General features: G+C 49.3%; 2 protein-coding genes across 3 annotated transcripts in view; both read right to left on the bottom strand.

Annotated features, from left to right (window-relative positions):
- LOC142464294 (uncharacterized) overlaps positions 1–18,447 on the bottom strand; it is a 566,786-nt gene that overhangs the window by 123,809 nt on the left and 424,530 nt on the right. The window contains exons 9-10 of one of the 2 annotated variants that reach the window (XM_075567766.1): positions 8,615–8,624; positions 6,170–7,083 (exon numbers count right to left, since the gene is read on the bottom strand). In XM_075567766.1, the coding sequence (XP_075423881.1) occupies positions 6,170–7,083; positions 8,615–8,624 (924 nt within the window). Of the gene's footprint in view, positions 1–3,261; positions 7,394–8,614; positions 8,625–18,447 lie in introns of those variants that run through there. The other variant, XM_075567767.1, reaches the window with a different exon arrangement.
- LOC142464298 (uncharacterized) overlaps positions 1–18,447 on the bottom strand; it is a 429,853-nt gene that overhangs the window by 369,734 nt on the left and 41,672 nt on the right. The gene's annotated exons all lie outside the window — the stretch shown is intronic.

Here is an 18,447-nt window from a genome sequence, read left to right as displayed (position 1 = left end):
TTGCTTGTGCGCTTTTTCCTCCATTTATTCCAATGCGCATGCGCCTAGCTTTCCACCAATTGTTCAGTATCTACTGTACAAGCTGCTCAGCCAATGATATTGCTTACAGGAGAATTGATTGACTGTGCATTGATATTCATATTTCAAAAACAGAATAAAAAACGGCAACATTATTCACCATAGAGTTTGCCAATCAGCTGGCGCCGAGCCACTGCCAGTCCCGTATTCTCGATCAAACACGTAGTTGACAGTTGACAGCGGGACTACTACACCTGTAGTTGACAGCTGATGAGGCTGGAAATCGCTTTGGTACATGCAAGCTTGCTGGAATCTGTACGCGAAATCCGGCTCAGGCTGCAGGTAACCAGGCGGGGACAGACATCAAGGGTTGCCGGTCACCACGTTTTCACTGATGGTCGGACCGTTATTGGAAGCTGCCGCTGTCGCTGGCGCATTGCTTGCCAGCGACTGACGTTTCTTAGTTGGTTTTAACATGACCTTTCGCCTTTTGAAGTCTCAATGATCAAAATCTGGTGATACACACCAATACCCTCCAATAACACCGGGATCAATACGAAAAAAACACGGATCGATACATAACTTTTTCCTTATTGCACGCTTCCACACATGAGCATCTGGTGAAAATTTGTAAAAGTCATAGTTTTCGATAAAATACTGATAAATTTGACCAACTGTAGCCATCTTATCATCTGTTGCATTAATCGCGGCCCATATTAAATAAACGTACGTTATATCGGGTTTTTGGTACACGGACTGCAGCGGTGCACTCATCTCGGAACTCTCAGGACAATAGAACACCAGACACTGCGCATTTAGTTTTTAATATGAAAAGCCTAAATTGATACATTATTATAACTTCTTCAGTACCAAAGTCAATTTACAATAGACCACTGTGGTATTTTTTTAAACACCTGCAAGTCGACACATTACTGAAGCGCATGCGCATTACAATTCATGAATATAATTACCTGGCGGATACGCAAAGAATTGCAACCAATTAAATCCGAACCATTATCAATAAACACATCAATTAACACATCAACCGCGGATGACGCCGGCATGAATGCAACATGAATGCGGCATGAACGCGGTGAAGTGCGTGGCATTCGGAATAAATCCACGAAAAAATTCGGAGATGTCGGAGAATAAAAGTATACCCACTGTACAAATGAATGGGTGATGGGTTGGTATCGGTGCAAGGTGGGTTAACCCCTTAATTACTATAGCGGTTATTAACCGCTAAGGTGATTAAGGGGTTAACTGGCCTTTGCAAATATTTGCAATGGTTTTTTTTGCCAACGGAGAACGTTTGATGACCGGACTGCCTATCTCATTGCCATGGGGTAAGTAGAACTCTATTTATTTACATTAGTTATGCTGTTTTATGTGTTTCATAATGGCCAAATAATCTATTATCCATATCTGGATAATAGTTATTTTGCACATTACTGTAGTGTGTGTGTGTGTGTGTGTGTGTGTGTGTGTGTGTGTGTGTGTGTGTGTGTGTGTGTGTGTGTGTGTGTGTGTGTGTGTGTGTGTGTGTGTGTAGGGTATTTATGTATTTAAATGTATAGGACAGGTTTATTTATTTTTACATACAGGGTTGGTTCCTTAGGTCTGCGGGGACCAATGGAGACCACTTGAGGTCTCCTCGGACACTCACGGGTACCAAGCTGGCGGGTCCACGGGGGACACCTGCGGGGAAGAACCGGTGGCCCCACATCTGTGGGTGCACCACGGAACCTTAGGGACCACCCGAGGGCCCCCAGACCCCCGTGGGAACCACCCGAGAACCATCAGACACTTGTGGGTCTGACCCGGGGCCCCCCAGACACCCGTGAGCCTACCCGTGGAGACCCCATTTGGGGCCCACGGTGACCCAGAGACCACCTGGTGGACCACGGCGCCTGGCGGGGACCACTTCGTAGGCCTCCAGACCCTGTTTGAAACATTTTGCTGGGCCACTGTGAGGCTTACGGACATCCGTCAGGGCCACAGGGGACTCCCATGGGCCTGGGGTATTAACCCTGTATGTAAAATAATAAATAAGGTGTTTATGGGGGGGCACAGGGGGTGTGTTATGTATTATTTATTAAATATAGTGCTGTTTATTGTGTTTAATGGGGGTGGGGGAAGTGGGTGTTGTCCCCAAGCCAGGCTGGGTAGGCCTCCCTGTGGGTAGTGGGTGGTTAGGCCTCACGGGGTGGGTAGTGGGGGAGGGTGTAAAGGCCACCCAAGTGGTGGGTTAACTCCTTAATGACTATAGCGGTTAATGACCGCTAAGGTGATTAAGGGGTTAGAGGACATTACATTGGCTATTTTTATTCTTTTGTATATTTTGCAACATCGGAAGGGACATGGGCAGGATGAAGATGAGGATGAAGACGGCCTTCCTTGTGGGTGCCTGGAAAAGGTCTGTAATATGTATTTACTGTAATTATTCTGATTCATGTATTTAAAAAGGGCAAATGCATTATTATCCATATGTGGATAATAGTAATTTTGCCCATTACTGTATTGTGTGTGTTAGGGGGGGGGGGATGTGTGTTGTATATTGCAATGTTTATTGGGGGCAATTGTCCCCAATAAACATGCTATTGTGCCTTAACCCCTTCATTGCCTTAGCGGATAGCCGCTAAGGTAATGAAGCTGTTTTAATGTATTTTTTATTAATAGTGTGCGGAAGCAGGGGGTCCCAAGCTGAACCGCATTGATTTCTGGCTCAGAGATCCCCTGCTTCCCGAGTTACAGGCCCTGGTTTGGGGCATCGGTGCCATTGTCGCCGCCATCTTTATAGCGTTCACGTCGCGACTTAGACGCTATAAAGATGGCGGCGACACTGGCATCCGAGGCCTGTAACTCGGGAAGCAAGGGGTCCCCGAGACAGAAATCAATGCGGTTCCACTCAGGAGACCCCCTGCTTCCACACACCATTATTAAAATGTACATTAATGCAGCTTCATTACCATAGCAGATAGCCGCTACAGTAATGAATTATTGGTTATTGTTGTGTGTGTTTTGATAGTAGTGTAGATGTGTAGGGGGTCTCCAGAGCTTAACTGCATTGGTTTTAGCCTCAGGGACCCCCTACTTCAGGAGATACAGGGCCCGTTATGGGGTGCCGGTATCCCCTGCAGAATTTAAATGTCCCGGTCACGTGACGCGGAAGCTTTAAAAGTGCAGGGGATACCGGCACCCCATAAAGGGGCCTGAATCTCCTGAAGTAGGGGTCCCAGAGGCTGAAACCAATGCGGTTCAGCTCCGGAGACCCCCTGCTCATATACACTATTATTAAAATGTATTTATTTTGTGTACGATCGCCTGTAACAGCCTTGCATGGAGATGCAGAATCTCCATGCAAATGTTACAGGCGGCTTTTTTTCCCTATCAGCTATCGTACGTGAAGTTTCAGTGCGCTAGCAGATGGAAAAAACATTGCACGCACGATAAGCCAGTTTTTGGCACGTCCGATAGAAAATGGGCTCAGGGCCTTAGTGAATCACGCATCCGGCTTCAATTTTTATTGGACGTACAATTTTTTTTTAGGCCAGCACGAAAGCTCGGAGCTTAGTGCATAACCCCCTAAGACTCCTCCTCTCCCACTGGAGGGATCTTTATATTTTTCTAAAGATTTTCCTAGGTTGTGATCTTGGATCTCCTCATCCTCATGGATTTTTTCGGCCGCGGGCAAAGAGGGTTGGGGAGAGGAGGGAAGGATTTGGGGGGGGGGGGAGAACATAGGGGTTAAGACAAGAATAGAAAAACAAGGGGGGCATAGAAAAAGCCCCAAAATGAGAGACAGTCATCCTAATGACTGGCCTGGAGGCTATAATTCCCTTTGGAGACATCCCCAGCCCCGGGAATCCAGTGTCAGCGAAGGGATGGTCGGGAGACCCTCTTGTGAGTTCCCCACCTCGTCAGCGAGTGTATATATATCAATTAGGGTACCATGTATTTTGGTTTGTTTGTTGCATGGTGTTAACATTTATGTTTTGTTTGGGGTTGAGAGGGGGGAAGGGAGGAGAGAGGGGAGGAAGGGGGAGGGCAGAGGGGGAGAAGGGGGAGGAGGGGAAAGAGCGGAGGGGAGAGGGGGACTCTGAACACATCCTTATTTTGTTTAGTTTATAATCATGATCGCTGGTTAATCACTGTACTTGGTATCTATCACTCTATAGACGTATATATCCGTGAAAAAACAGGTAAAAATAATTTGTTCTTTGTTTGACATACAACTTTGAATACAGGATATTAACATATTAACCTTATCCATAACCAGAAAGGGGGGGTAAGGGGAGGGGGGTAGGAGGGGAAGGTGAGGGGGGAGCTATGTCCATGTTTAATCATGATCAGTGGTTAAGCACTGTACTTGATATCTATCACTCTCTAGGCATATATTTGTTGAAAAACAGGTAAATACTGTTTGTTCTTAATTTAACACATAGTTTTAAATACAGGATTTTACCATATTAACCTTTTTCATAACCAGTATGCGGGGTAAGGGGGGTGAATGGAGGGGAGAGAAGGAGGATCTACTGTGTCTAATCGTTCCTTAGAACAATATTTGCTATCTTATCCACTATTCCCTCCCCCCACTTTTTTATTTTTTAGTGCATAGTCTGTCAGACCCTTTAAGTAGGGCCTTGTTCTTGGGGAAATATTGTATGTATCACCTTCTTCTTGAAGCATCAGTCAGTGTCCCAACTCAGATCTCTGAATCCGGCACAGTGACCCAACGAGCCTCCCCCCCCAGCCGGGTCGAAGTCGGGGGCGTTCCCCAGCCAATCAGCCCTGCCCACCAGCCACATTCCCTGAGAGATCACTATGACGTGAGGCATGGCAGGAACACCAAGACGCGGGGCAGCCACCAGTTCCCCGCTGGGTAAGATCCTTCTCTCCTACATTGATGCATGTACATATGGGAGGGTGGGCTCCTCAATCATACCCAGAATGTCTCATGATCCTGCCGCTGGTGTCTGTGCACTAACTGGAGATCTGCTTGGTCCGTGTTTGTTCGGCACGAACCCCGCGGCCTCTTCTCCTCCCAAGATGGCCCGGACCTGCCTCCGTCAGTGTCATCGGTCGAGGCAGGGTTGGCCCCAGGCCCAGCCCATGTAGGAAAGAATCACCTTCTGAGACCTCCTTCAGGGTAAATGTACGCCTGTCCTTTATTACTATTGTATCTAAATGGAAAAGCCCATCGGTAGCGGACATTGTTTTCTCTTAGGATAGAGGTTATTTGATGTAAGTTTCTTCTATTAGTGAGTGTGACCGGCGATATATCCTGGAATGTCTGGATCTTTATGCTTTTAAAAGAAATGTCCAACAAACATCTTGTTGCTTGGGAAAGAAGATTCTTTGGTCTTCAAATAATGGAAGCGTATGATAATATCCCTGGGTCTTTCGTCTGGAGAGGGTCGCGGTCTCAGAGCTCTATGGCACCCATCTAGTACCAGAGATGCCTCAGTGTGGTCTGGCAATGTGGCGGTCATCCATTTTGCAATAAATTCTTCTGGCTCGGTTACAGATTCAGGAGTTCCTCTCAACCGCAAGTTGTTTCTTCTGTCCCTGTTTTTGGCATCTTCTTGTCGGATATATCACTGATCTGGGATTGGGGGTGAGCCGTGATCTTTTCATTTTTGTTTAATGATTTAATTGTTTCATCTAATTTCTTTTCTACCTCGTCGGTTCTGTTTCCCAATGTAGTGATATCGTTTCTGATCTTTTAGTTGCATCTGAAGCAGCATTTTGAGGTTGCCATATACATCTGGATATCCTTTTTCGTTGCTTGTTGTTTTAATTCTTCTGGCTCCATTTCTTGTTCCGATTCAGAGGCTGAGCTGGAGTCCCGCTCTGAAGCCTGCTGTCTTCGCGCCTTTTCTGTTTGTTTAAAATAATCCACCAAATCGGCTGTAGGTTTCTTTTTAGTTTGTTTTGGAGCCATCCTGGCCTTTTCCAAAGTCCTCTGGTGGTAATCCTTTTTTGGGAAAAGTATTTATTTCATGTAAAAGCTTATTTTATTGCCGGGGTTGAGTGGAGGTTAGGTTATTCAGCCATCCACTCTGCCTCCATGAATGTGCCTCCATTTTGTGTGGATTTTTTTAATGGTAGTTTGTATATTTTCACATTAATAGTTAGAGGGAGACTTCACTAAGTGAATTATCTTGTGTTTGAAAAGACTTGATCTATCACTGAGGCTTTTCCCACATTCAGAGCAGTTATAGGCTCTTACCCTTTTGTGGATTCTTTGGTGTCTAACAAAATGTGATTTATCACTGAAGCTTTTTCCACATTCAGAGCAGTTATAAGGCTTTATCCCTGTGTGGATTCGTTGGTGTGTAACAAGATGTGATTTATGACTGAAGTGATTCCCACATTCAGAGCAGTTATAAGGCTTTACCCCCATGTGGATTCTTTGATGTGTAACAAGATTTGACTTATGATTGAAGCTTTTTCCACATTCAGAGCAGTTATAAGGCTTCACCCCTGTGTGGATTATTTGATGTGTAACAAGACTTGATTTATAACTGAAGCTTTCCCCACATTCAGAGCAGTTATAAAGCTTCACCCCTGTGTGGATTATTTGGTGTGTAACAAGATGTGATATCTGACTGAAGCTTTTCCCACATTCAGAGCAGTCATAAGGTCTCACCCCTGTGTGGATTCTTTGGTGTGTAACAAGATCTGATTTCTGACTGAAGCTTTTCCCACATTCAGAGCAGTCATAAGGTCTCACCCCTGTGTGGATTCCTTCGTGTGTAACAAGATGTGATTTATCACTGAAGCTTTTCTCACATTCAGAGCAGTTATATGGTGTCTCCCCTGTATGGGTTCTTTGATGCCTAATAAGATTTGATTTTCGATGGAAGCTTTTCCCACATTCACAGCAGTTATAGGGTGTCTCACCTGTGTGCATTCTTTGGTGTGTAAATAGATATGATTTATCACGGAAGCTTTTCTCACATTCAGAGCAGTTATAGGGTGTCTCCCCTGTATGGATTCTTTGATGTCTAACAAGGTTTGATTTCCGACTGAAGTTTTTCCCACATTCAGAGCAGTTATATGGTGTCACCCCTGCGTGGATTATTTTCTGTATAACATAACCTACAGTGGGCAATACAGTATTCATGTCTGCTGTTTATTCCCTCTCCTTGTCTTGTCTAGTATTGTGGCGTGTGTAAATTTAGTAAAATGCTGTTGATGTATTTGACTGCTATGCCAAGTTTCTTGTAATCTTGTTCCAATTCTCATACAAACTTATGCAATGTTGAAGTCCTTAAAATATATATCCATTAGCACCTCTGTAACTTATGATGTTTGGGACATTTCTGACATTGCTTCTTGTTCACAGATCAGTCGTATGTTGAAGATACATCTATGGTGAGAAAATTTATTAATGTTACATTGCAAAGCAACAAAGTACATGTGGATGAGAAAGACATATGTTCATTGAGTTCAACCTCTATAAAATTATACTTGTACAAGATATTGAATATAATTAAAGTTACATTGTTATATTAGTTATATTTACAATCACACAGAGAAAGGCAAAGAAACACCCCAATTAATCATTTTACAATTATGTCTCATAAGTGGAAATAAATATTTCCTCCTCACTCCAGTAATGGGAATCACATTTCTCCCTGTATCAATGTTCTTTATATATTGTTCTGTTCTGTAGGTATGACTTATTACAAAGTGAGCCCATACAATAGTAGATGAGAAAAAGTTGTTATCAAATAGCTTTTGTTGTACTTTGTGATATATTAACCCCTTAGTGGCTCAAAGGGCCAGATAGCCATTGGCATGGCACGCGCGCACACAATATATACATTCATACACACACACAAACGAAGAAAGAAAAAAGCGCCTGATCCTAGTGTGATAATCTAATAAAAACTTGGACTTGTAACAAATGTAAAATCGGTGTGGAAAGGACTGGTCTATACTATTGGACATCAGCGGGTCAGGGCACAAACTGAATGCGAGAGACTCAGTTTGGTTAAAATCTCTCCAATTGCCCATTTTTATACTTACAGGGTGAGTATTTTATTCTTGTGTTTTTTAGTTTTTTTAATAAAACTGTGTTGCACTACATATGTTCCCTCTCTATCCTCATGATATGGTATTCATCTGAGATCAAAATTCAATCAAGAAAGAATGCAACCGACATCTCTGCTAGAGTTAACTCCACAGGTCCAGATCCCAATTGTGTGGATAAAGGCTCTTATTTACCACCTAAGGGTGGGTGTAGTTCTCACCATTTGTTTGTGACGCTTGATTAGACATACTACCCTATGTTTTCTTTCCTCCCTCTCCCTTGTTCTTTCATTTGTGCCTAGGTAACACACACACACACACACACACAAAACCACCCCCCATAGATCAAAATAAATCACTAGGCCAGATGTAGGGGTTAAATTTACCCTCTGGCGGTGCTAACAACCCCCTTCTCCTCTGGATGTTTGGTGCAGCGTCATAGCAAGTATCTGGACATTTCCTTGCTCCACGGTAGCCTTTGGGACACTATCATTTTTGTCTGCCACAGCTTATATCAGTTACACCTAGCTGTGGCATTAGGGAGTTATTTTCTCATGCTTTTCTCCCTTGTTTTCTCTGCTGACTCATTGTTTCCATTTTAGTCTTTGAGGGGACCCCACCTATGCATATTTTAGACATTTATTTTCTGTCTTTCTCTGGCTCTTTATTATAACTGCCAGGGTTTAGCCACCACCTTCTGGCTACACAGCATCTAGGGTATTCATTTATTATATTTTCATTGTTGCTCTTTTTTCTGTGTTTACTTGGGTTTGTGTAGATATTGTTTTTTTCCAGTCATTTGTATTATCATGTGTTGCTGATCGGCCGATCTCCATTGCATTTCCAGGGGAAATTATTTTCCCCTGGATTTGCATTATCATACCTATGTATTTTGCATGTTACATATTTGGGGTCTCTACATTTTTATTGTGTATTCTTTGGTTCAGCAGTGTTCATTTAGTATGTGTTTAGGTATATTTTAATATTATTTTTGTGTTTTGTATTGCTAATAAAATCCATTTTGTACTTTCACATATTTTGTGTGTTTTCAACAAACCCTCTTTTTCTTTTTGTGTTCGTACATATATATATATACATATATACATACATACATGGGTTTATAGTGTGCTGTTTTGTCACTGCTAATACATGTATTTTTGCTTATCGGAGTGTTGCTGCTTTTGTGCCTTCTCTTATGGGAAGACAGGGTTTCTATATAGATACATATAGGGCAGTATGTACGGACATGGCCTTAGCACTCATGGGAAGAGAGTTCTCATGTCAGTAAAATTTCGGTCTCGATTTAGGCCATCGCTAAGTGTCCCGAACAGTTGCATAAACTTGTATTCATGCAGCCATGAAGGTGGCAATACTCAAAGGTAATCTCAGAACACCGAAAGAGACATGGCTGCATGAATACAAATGTATGCAACTGTTCGGGACACTTAGCGATGGACTAAATCGAGACACACACATATTCTCACATCACTGACATTCAGGGACATTTTATCACCTCTAGCCATAAAACTGCACAGGGAAGGGATTGTTTTCCATCACAGATCACATTCCAGTATGCACTGTTTTTAAGTTTAAACCCTCTTTTTAGCTTCATTCATTCATTGTAACATCGCCGGAAGAAGAGATCAGTGAATCTCGAAACCTCGAAAGAATAAAAGCATTTAGTTAGCCACAGAATGGTATCGTGTGTGTGTGTATATATATATATATATACACACAAAATAAGGTGCGCAAAACTAATTATCAACAATAGTAAAAATGGTGTAAAATGAGTGCTGCCGTAATGTAATGTGTAGAGGGAGAGGGGGTTGGCCAGGTATTAAAGAGGTTGCACCCCATATGGCCACCCCCTGAACTCACCAGGGAGGCAAGGGGTTAACTGGACTGCGGTCCAGGAATGTGGCTTACACCTTGTCATGTCAGGAAAATGTATGTTCCCCTGTTCCCATGTTTCATTATAATCCTGTATTTTAAAGTTTTAAAGTGCATTTCTGTATCTCCAGTTCTGGAGGTCGCAGAGAGTTGATATTTGGCCAATGTGTGGAGTCACTGTAGGCATTAAGAACTGGCAAATTTCGACCCACTGAGCCCACCAGAATGGAACTTATTAATATGTGTAGATATTAAAGTATATGTATGGTATTTTGGATCTGCTCTGAAAATGCAGACCATCTGCTATGCTAATAGGTCATGAAGGGCAGCCGGCTGATTGAGCCTAAGCACTGTGATCAAAAGTTAACTGCCCGGATTGTTTACACTAAGTACTAATCAACAGACCAGTACTAATCAACAGACTCTGCCACTCTAATTGTTACCTGAGGGTGGAGAATCATAAAACTGGAGTGGTTTGTAAGTGTTATGTCTACACCTACAAACAATGCAGATACTTCATTTGGTAGACTGGTCGTCGCCCTTGATTTAATTATGGGGCTACCCATAGAGTCCCAGTACACATGGGCTAATTAGCTGGGGGGCATAGGTTAATCTGTGTCTCCACGTTAGGGATTGGATACAGATAATTGTTCACCAATAGTCTGTATTCAATGTTAAGAATAGGGTTACACAGGTATATAAACTGTGTCCACCCTACAGTTTTTAGTTGGTGCTTCTGATTCCACCTGGAATGTCACCGGATTGCTGGAGAATTGCTAGCTGATACTTCTCCATCCCCCAACCCTAAGTAAGTGTTACCTTCTTGCCTGTTAATTGTACTATATTGCTGTGTTCACCTTTTTAAGGAATAAATATATTTTATTATATCTAAGCCTCGTTCAGTTCAACCCAGATATTTGGTGTTCATTATATCTTGTCATAAGCTACCGTGACATAATGGATGTACACAACACCCATGATATACAAAAAGACAAAATACAAAAAGGCGCAAATGATGCCCCAGATGAAGTCTTTCACAGATAACACCGGTAGCGTGAGGGTCTCTGAACAGATCTCCCTGTCTGTCTGAAGTAAGGACATTTTACTCTCCTGCCTGTGCTGCAAAGCCTTATTCAAGGCTATTGGGACTGTGTAGTTCACTTTCAACCAAGGGATCTTCAGTGATTTTGAGCACAGGGTGTAAAACCTGAGAGGAGTTCCTGACATCACCAGCCCCTCTGCTGCAGCTAAAGAAAGGATTTTATCCTTACATGCCTGTTTATTTGAGCTACCTTGTAAGTAGCCACTTTTCTTGCGCTTTATTTATATGATAAAACGTACTTCACCATATTGGCATTTTTCTCTTTTATAGATCATATCTCGTCCTGGATTCTTATAAGGATATTCTACGTATTTATCCCACAGGGGTTAGACATTTAACCCCCTGTTGTCTCTGATTTGCAGTGCAGAGCCTTTGTTCTCCGAGACGCTGGGGCGCCTAACCTGCAGGGGTATGGGGCTGGCCAATGTAACCGTTGCCGGGTCTCAGCCCCGTAGGCACAATTCCCATTGGCCAGTTCGAATTTCCCACTCGCCAGTGGCTGCCTCCCCTATGAGCAGTCCAGAGTCCCTAAGTCGGCCCTCTCTGATTGGTGCTGCTAGACGATCCCTCGTCCTCCGATTGGCTGCACTGTCAAGATCTGTGCTCTAATTGGTCGGCGGCCTCTGCAAAGATAGCAAACCGAGGCCTATGTAAGGGGCATGGCCGATCAGAGTACCAAGTGATTTTGGAGTTGATCTTGGAGCGTGGACTGAGACGTCACGACTGGGGGGCTATTCTAAAGTGCTACTCGTAGAATAGCACTGAAGATGGAGAAGAAGCGGTTCAGGGCAAGCCTACCGAAGCAGGCCCCTGCACCTAGTTGAGGCTAGATTCTTCCCCCTTAGGCCCCAGTTGGTGAGTGTTACACTGTGATTGTGTGGTATGTTTGCTGGCTTGTCAGAATAAACTTTTGTTTATGCTACTACTGTGTCCTGTCTCGTGACACTGATCCCGGTGTTAAATGTCCTGGTCTCCTGTGACAGCTCGTTCCATACAATATCTATTTAATGTCTCATCATAGATTGCGTGATCCTTTACAACCAGTTCCTTTGAACTGCCAGTTGTCATTGGTCTACCCATAAGTATTTCATATGTTTTCTAGTAGGGGAGCTTGGGATGGACATTAGAGCCACAGGGAGAGCCTCAGGCCATTTGATCACACATTTTAGCAATTTTTTTTGAGGGGTTTCCATTAACCCTTTCAACTACCCCAGCACTCTGTGGATGATGTGAGCAGTGAAGATAATACTCAATTCCCAAACTCATGAGTCCCTCTGTCTGAATAAATATGGTGAGACAAACCCTACCTAGGGATACATTCCTTTAAAAATGTCTTTGCCACTGTCTTAGGGTCCACATATAGGCAGGGGTATGCCTCAACCCATCCTGAGAAAGTACAAATTAGAACCAATACACATTGAAAATGCAAACTTCTGGGTAACGCGATCAAATCGATCTGTAGATTAACACAAGGGCCCCATGGACAAGGCGGATGATTGCGTGGTGTAGAGTTTATAGCCTTTCCTGCTTTATGTTGCCTGTGAATAGCACATTGCTGGCAAAAAATCAGTCGCTGCTTTTGACAAGCCAGGCGCCCACCAAGCTCTGCTGATAAATTCTATAATCCCTTCTTTTTTTTTCCACATGGAACATCCCATGTGCCATGCGAACAATATAAAATAATAGCGATGGAGACCGTCGGGGCCAATCCACTTATTGCCCTCCAGCTGTGGCCCTGTGAGACTTCCACCAGTCAGTCACCTTAATGGTAAAACAAATCATAGAACATCTATAAATCCATAGACAAAATAATGGTGTCTGTGCTGTAGAGAGCTGTTAGGCTTTGGTCCGTCTGCGTCCGGCGGCGCGGGCAGCCGCGTGCGCGTTACGCACCATCTGATGTTATTCTCCCGAGCAGGTCCCAGTCCCTCCTCCCCGCACGGCTCACTACGCGCTGTGACGCGTCAGCGGCCAGGGGATGCAAGAGAATTGTAATCCCAAACGGCGACGCGTCGCGTGGTGTGGCTGTGAGCCAATGAGGAGGGGAGGCTTCGGGGAGCGGGCAGGAGAGGGTGGGGGGAAAGCAGCGATTTTAAATAAACTCTGCAGCACCAAGGGAGCCCCCCCTGCTCCCTCCCACAGACTCTCTCCTCTTCGCCACGGGAGGTGTGTGTGTGTGTGTGTGACACACACCTGTAAGCATACTGTAGAGTGGGGAATCGCCGTTGTATTGTATTGCGGGACAATGTCAGCACCTAAGTATTGGGTTGAAGGCCCCCCTAGCAGTGACGGGGTTAAATCGCCTGCCGAGCTGTGTGTCAGCGATCCCCCTTCCGATTCCCCCCCTGCTCCGATTCACCCCCCAGTGTGTATTTGTGAGTGCGTGAGTGCCTGTGTGTGTGTGCCTGAGTGCGTGAGTGCCTGTCTGTGTGTGTGCCTGAGTGCGAGTGCCTGTCTGTGTGTGTGCCTGAGTGCGAGTGCCTGTCTGTGTGCCTGTGTGCCTGAGTGCCTGTGTGTGTGTGCCTGAGTGCGTGAGTGCCTGTCTGTCTGTGTGCCTGAGTGCGTGAGTGCCTGTGTGTCTGAGTGCGTGAGTGTCTGTCTGTGTGTGTGTGCCTGAGTGCGTGAGTGCCTGTCTGTGTGTGTGCCTGAGTGCCTGTGTGTGGCAGAGTGCGTGAGTGCCTGTCTGTCTGTGTGTGTGTGCCTGAGTGCGTGAGTGCCTGTCTGTGTGTGTGCATGAGTGCCTGTCTGTGTGTGTGTGTGCCTGAGTGCGTGAGTGCCTGTCTGTGTGTGTGTGCCAGAGTGCGTGAGTGCCTGTCTGTCTGTGTGTGTGTGCCTGAGTGCGTGAGTGCCTGTCTGTCTGTGTGTGTGTGTGCCTGAGTGCGTGAGTGCCTGTCTGTGTGTGTGCCTGAGTGCGTGAGTGCCTGTCTGTGTGTGTGCCTGAGTGCGTGAGTGCCTGTCTGTGTGTGTGCCTGAGTGCGTGAGTGCCTGTCTGTGTGTGTGCCTGAGTGCGTGAGTGCCTGTCTGTGTGCCTGAGTGCGTGAGTGCCTGTCTGCGTGTGTGCCTGAGTGCGTGAGTGCCTGTCTGCGTGTGTGCCTGAGTGCGTGAGTGCCTGTCTGTGTGTGTGCCTGAGTGCGTGAGTGCCTGTCTGTGTGTGTGCCTGAGTGCGTGAGTGCCTGTCTGTGTGTGTGAGGGGTTGAGGGGCCGAGGGGCGGGGGGGCTCAGCGGTTGAGGAGTTGAGGGGCTGAACGGCCGAGGGGCGGTCCCAACCCCTCACGTCATGGCCACGCCCCCCCCCCCCGCGCCAGAAAAGGTTTCCTGCGGACCGCACATCGCGGTGCAGTGAGTTGCACGCGCCGCCGTCAAGCAAGACAGCCGTGCGGACGTGTGCAGCGGGGCCTTAGCCTTACAGAGACATTGGGCTGCAGTGTGTACTGTATCACAGCTTGATCTGCTTTAGAAAGTTTCAATCTGCTTTCAATCTTTAAATTACTGCTGTTCCAAAATCAGACAGGACCAGTTCATTTAAGAAAACAGTTAATTTCCTATTATAAAAGTTTGAACAAAGAAAGCTTAATAACTAAAAAAACTATTTAAAAACACTCACTAACTATCCCACCCTCACTGTAACAACCCCCCTCTCTCTGCACTTCTCTCCCCCCTCACTGTGCCTCTCCCCACTCCGCTGTGCTCTCTCTCCCCACCTCACTGTGCTCTGTCTCCCTTGTGCCTCTGTCCCCCTCCTCACTGCGCCTTTCTCCCTCCCCCCTCAGTGTCTCAACCCCCCTGTACCTCTCAACCCCCTTCACTTCGCCTCTCTGAACCCCCTCACTGTGTCTCACTTCGCCTCTCAACCCCCTCACTGTGCCTCTCTCAACCTCACCACTGTGCCTCACATCTCCCCCTCACCGTGCCTCTCTCAATCACCTCACTGTGCACCTCTCACTCTCGGCACCTCACTGTGCCTCGCTCTCCCCTCCTCACTGTGCCTCGCACTCCCCTCCTCACTGTGCCTTGCTCACCCCTCCTCACTGTGCTTCGCTCACCCCTCCTCACTGTGCCTCGCTCTCCCCTCCTCACTGTGCCTCGCTCTCCCCTCCTCACTGTGCCTCGCTCTCCCCTCACTGTGCCTCGCTCTCCCCTCACTGTGCCTCGCTCTCCCCTCCTCACTGCGTCTCTCCCCCCCACTGTGCCTCTCTCCACCCCCCACTGTGTCTCTCTCCCCCCCCACTGTGCCTCTCTCCCCCCCCACTGTGCCTCTCTCTCCCCCCCACTGTGCCTCTCCCTCCCCCCCACTGTGCCTCTCCCTCCCCCCCACTGTGCCTCTCTCCCCCCCCCACTGTGCCTCTCTCCCCCCCCACTGTGCCTCTCCCCCCCTCACTGCGCCTCTTTTCCCCCCCACTGTGCCTCTCTCCCCCCCACTGTGCCTCTCTGCCCCCCTCCCTCCGCACTGTGTCTCTCTGTATTGTATTGTATGTCTTTATTTATATAGCGCCATTAATGTACATAGCGCTTCACAGTAGCAATACACGTGGTAATCATATAAATAACAGATAATATAAATAACAGATCATGGGAATAAGTGCTTCAGGCATAAAAGTAACATTTAGGAAGAGGAGTCCCTGCTCCGAGGAGCTTACAATCTAATTGGTAGGTAGGGAGAACGTACAGAGACAGTAGGAGGGAGAACGTACAGAGACAGTAGGAGGGAGAACGTACAGAGACAGTAGGAGGGAGAACGTACAGAGACAGTAGGAGGGAGAACGTACAGAGACAGTAGGAGGGAGAACGTACAGAGACAGTAGGAGGGAGAACGTACAGAGACAGTAGGAGGGAGAACGTACAGAGACAGTAGGAGGGAGAACGTACAGAGACAGTAGGAGGGAATTCTGGTAAGTGCGTCTGCAGGGGGCCAAGCTTTATGTAACAGGTGTCCAGTAAAATCCACAGTGCTACTCACACCCCCCCCCCCCCCCCCACTGGGTTTCTCTCTCCCTCACCCCCCCTCCTCCCTCACTGGGTTTCTCGCTCCCTCACACCCCACCTCCTTCATCATTGGGCTTCTCTTTCCCTCACACACCCCACCCCCCTCACACACCCCCTCACTAGGCTTCTCTCTCCCTCACACCCCACCTCCCCAGGCTTCTCTCTCCCTCACACACCCCCTCCCCAGGCTTCTCTATCCCTCACACACCCCCTCACTAGGCTTCTCGCTCCCTCACACCCCACCTCCCCAGGCTTCTCTCTCCCTCACACACCCCCTCCCCAGGCTTCTCTCTCCCTCACACACACCCCTCCCCAGGCTTCTCTCTCCCTCACACACCCCTCCCCATGCTTCTCTCTCCCTCACACACCCCTCCCCAGGCTTCTCTCTCCCTCACACACACCCCTCCCCAGGCTTCTCCCTCCCTCACACACCCCCTCTCCAGGCTTCCCTCTCCCTCACACACCCCTCCCCAGGCTTCTCTCTCCCTCACACACACCCCTCCCCAGGCTTCTCTCTCCCTCACACCCCCCCTCCCCAGGCTTCTCTCTCCCTCACACCCCCCCTCCCCAGGCTTCTCTCTCCCTCACACACCCCCTCCCCAGGCTTCTCTCTCCCTCACACACCCCTCCCCAGGCTTCTCTCTCCCTCACACACACCCCTCCCCAGGCTTCTCTCTCCCTCACACACACCCCTCCCCAGGCTTCTCTCTCCCTCACACACCCCTCCCCAGGCTTCTCTCTCCCTCACACACACCCCTCCCCAGGCTTCTATCCCCCTCACACACCCCCTTCCCCAGGCTTCTCTCTCCCTCACACACCCCTCCCCAGGCTTCTCTCTCCCTCACACACCCCCCTCCCCAGGCTTCTCTCTCCCTCACACACCCCCCTCCCCAGGCTTCTCTCTCCCTCACACACACCCCTCCCCAGGCTTCTCTCTCCCTCACACACCCCTCCCCAGACTTCTCTCCCCCTCACACACCCCCTCCCCGGGCTTTTCTCTCCCTCCCCCCCCTCCCCCTCACCGAGCCCCTCTCCCCCCCCTTACCGCCCCTCTCCCACCCCCTCACCGAGCCCCTCTCCCACCCCCTCACCGAGCCCCTCCCACCCTCACCGAGCCCCTCTCCCCCCCCCTCACAGAGCCCCTCTCCACCCCTCACAGAGCCCCTCTCCCCCCCCTCACGGGCCCCTCTCCCCCCCCTCACCAAGCCCCTCTCCCCCCCCTCACGGCCCCTCCCACCAGCCCCTCTCGACTCCCCCCTACCGATCACCGGGCCTTCCCTCTCACCTCTTCCCTCCTCACGAGCCCCTCTCCCCCCCTCACCGAGCCCCCTCTCCCCCCCTCACCGAGCCCCTCTCCCCCCCTCACCGAGACCCTCTCCCCCCCTCACCGAGACCCTCTCCCCCCTCACCGAGACCCTCCCCCCCCTCACCGAGCCTCTCTCCCCCCTCACCGAGCCCCTCTCCCCGCCTCGCCGAGCCCCTCTCCCCCCCTCGCCGAGCCCCTCTCCCCCCTCGCCGAGCCCCTCTTCCCCCCCTCGCCGAGCCCCTCTCCCCCCTCACCGAGCCCCTCTTCCCCCCTCACCGAGCCCCTCTCCCCCCCCTCACCGAGCCCCTCTCCCCCCCCTCACCGAGCCCCTCTCCCCCCCCTCACCGAGCCCCTCTCCCCCCCCTCACCGAGCCCCTCTCCCCCATCACCGAGCCCCCCCCCCACTCACAAGCCCCTCTCCCCCCCTCACAAACCCCTCTCCCCCCCCTCACCGAGCCCCTCTCCCCCCCTCACCGAGCCCCTCACCCCCCCCTCACCGAGCCCCTCAGCCCCCCTCCCCGAGCCCCTCTCACCCCCCTCACCGAGCCCCTCTCACCCCCCTCCCCCCTCACTGAGCCCCTCTCACCCCCCCATCACTGAGCCCCTCTCACCTCCTTTCCCCCCCTCACTGAGCCCCTCTCACCCTCCCTCCCCTCACTGAGCCCCTCTCAACCCCTCCCCCCTCACTGAGCCCCTCTCACCCCCCCTACCCCCTCACTGAGCCCCTCTCACCCCCCTCACTGAGCCCCTCACTGAGCCCCTCTCACCCCCACACTGAGCCCTCTCACCCCCTCACGGAGCCCCTCTCCCCCCCTCCCCGAGCCCCTCTAACCCCCCTCACTGAGCCCCTCCCACCCCCTCACTGAGCCCCTATCACCCTCACTGAGCCCCTCACCACCCCTCCCCCCCTCACTGAGCCCCCTCCCCCCCCTCACTGAGCCCCTCTCACCAAACCTCCCCCCCTCACAGAGCCCCTCTCATCCCCCCTCCCAGAGCCCCTCACCCCCCCCCCCTGAGCCACTCACACCCCCATCCCCCCCTCCTGAGCCCCTCACCCCCCCCTCCGAGCCCCTCTCAACCCGCCCCAAGCCCCTCTCACCCCCCTCAC

Source organism: Ascaphus truei, chromosome 12 (genome assembly GCF_040206685.1).
Source record: "Ascaphus truei isolate aAscTru1 chromosome 12, aAscTru1.hap1, whole genome shotgun sequence".
NCBI classification, from domain to species: Eukaryota; Metazoa; Chordata; class Amphibia; order Anura; family Ascaphidae; genus Ascaphus; species Ascaphus truei.
Note: the sequence above shows the minus strand (reverse complement) of the source record. Positions and strands in the feature narration are given on the sequence as shown.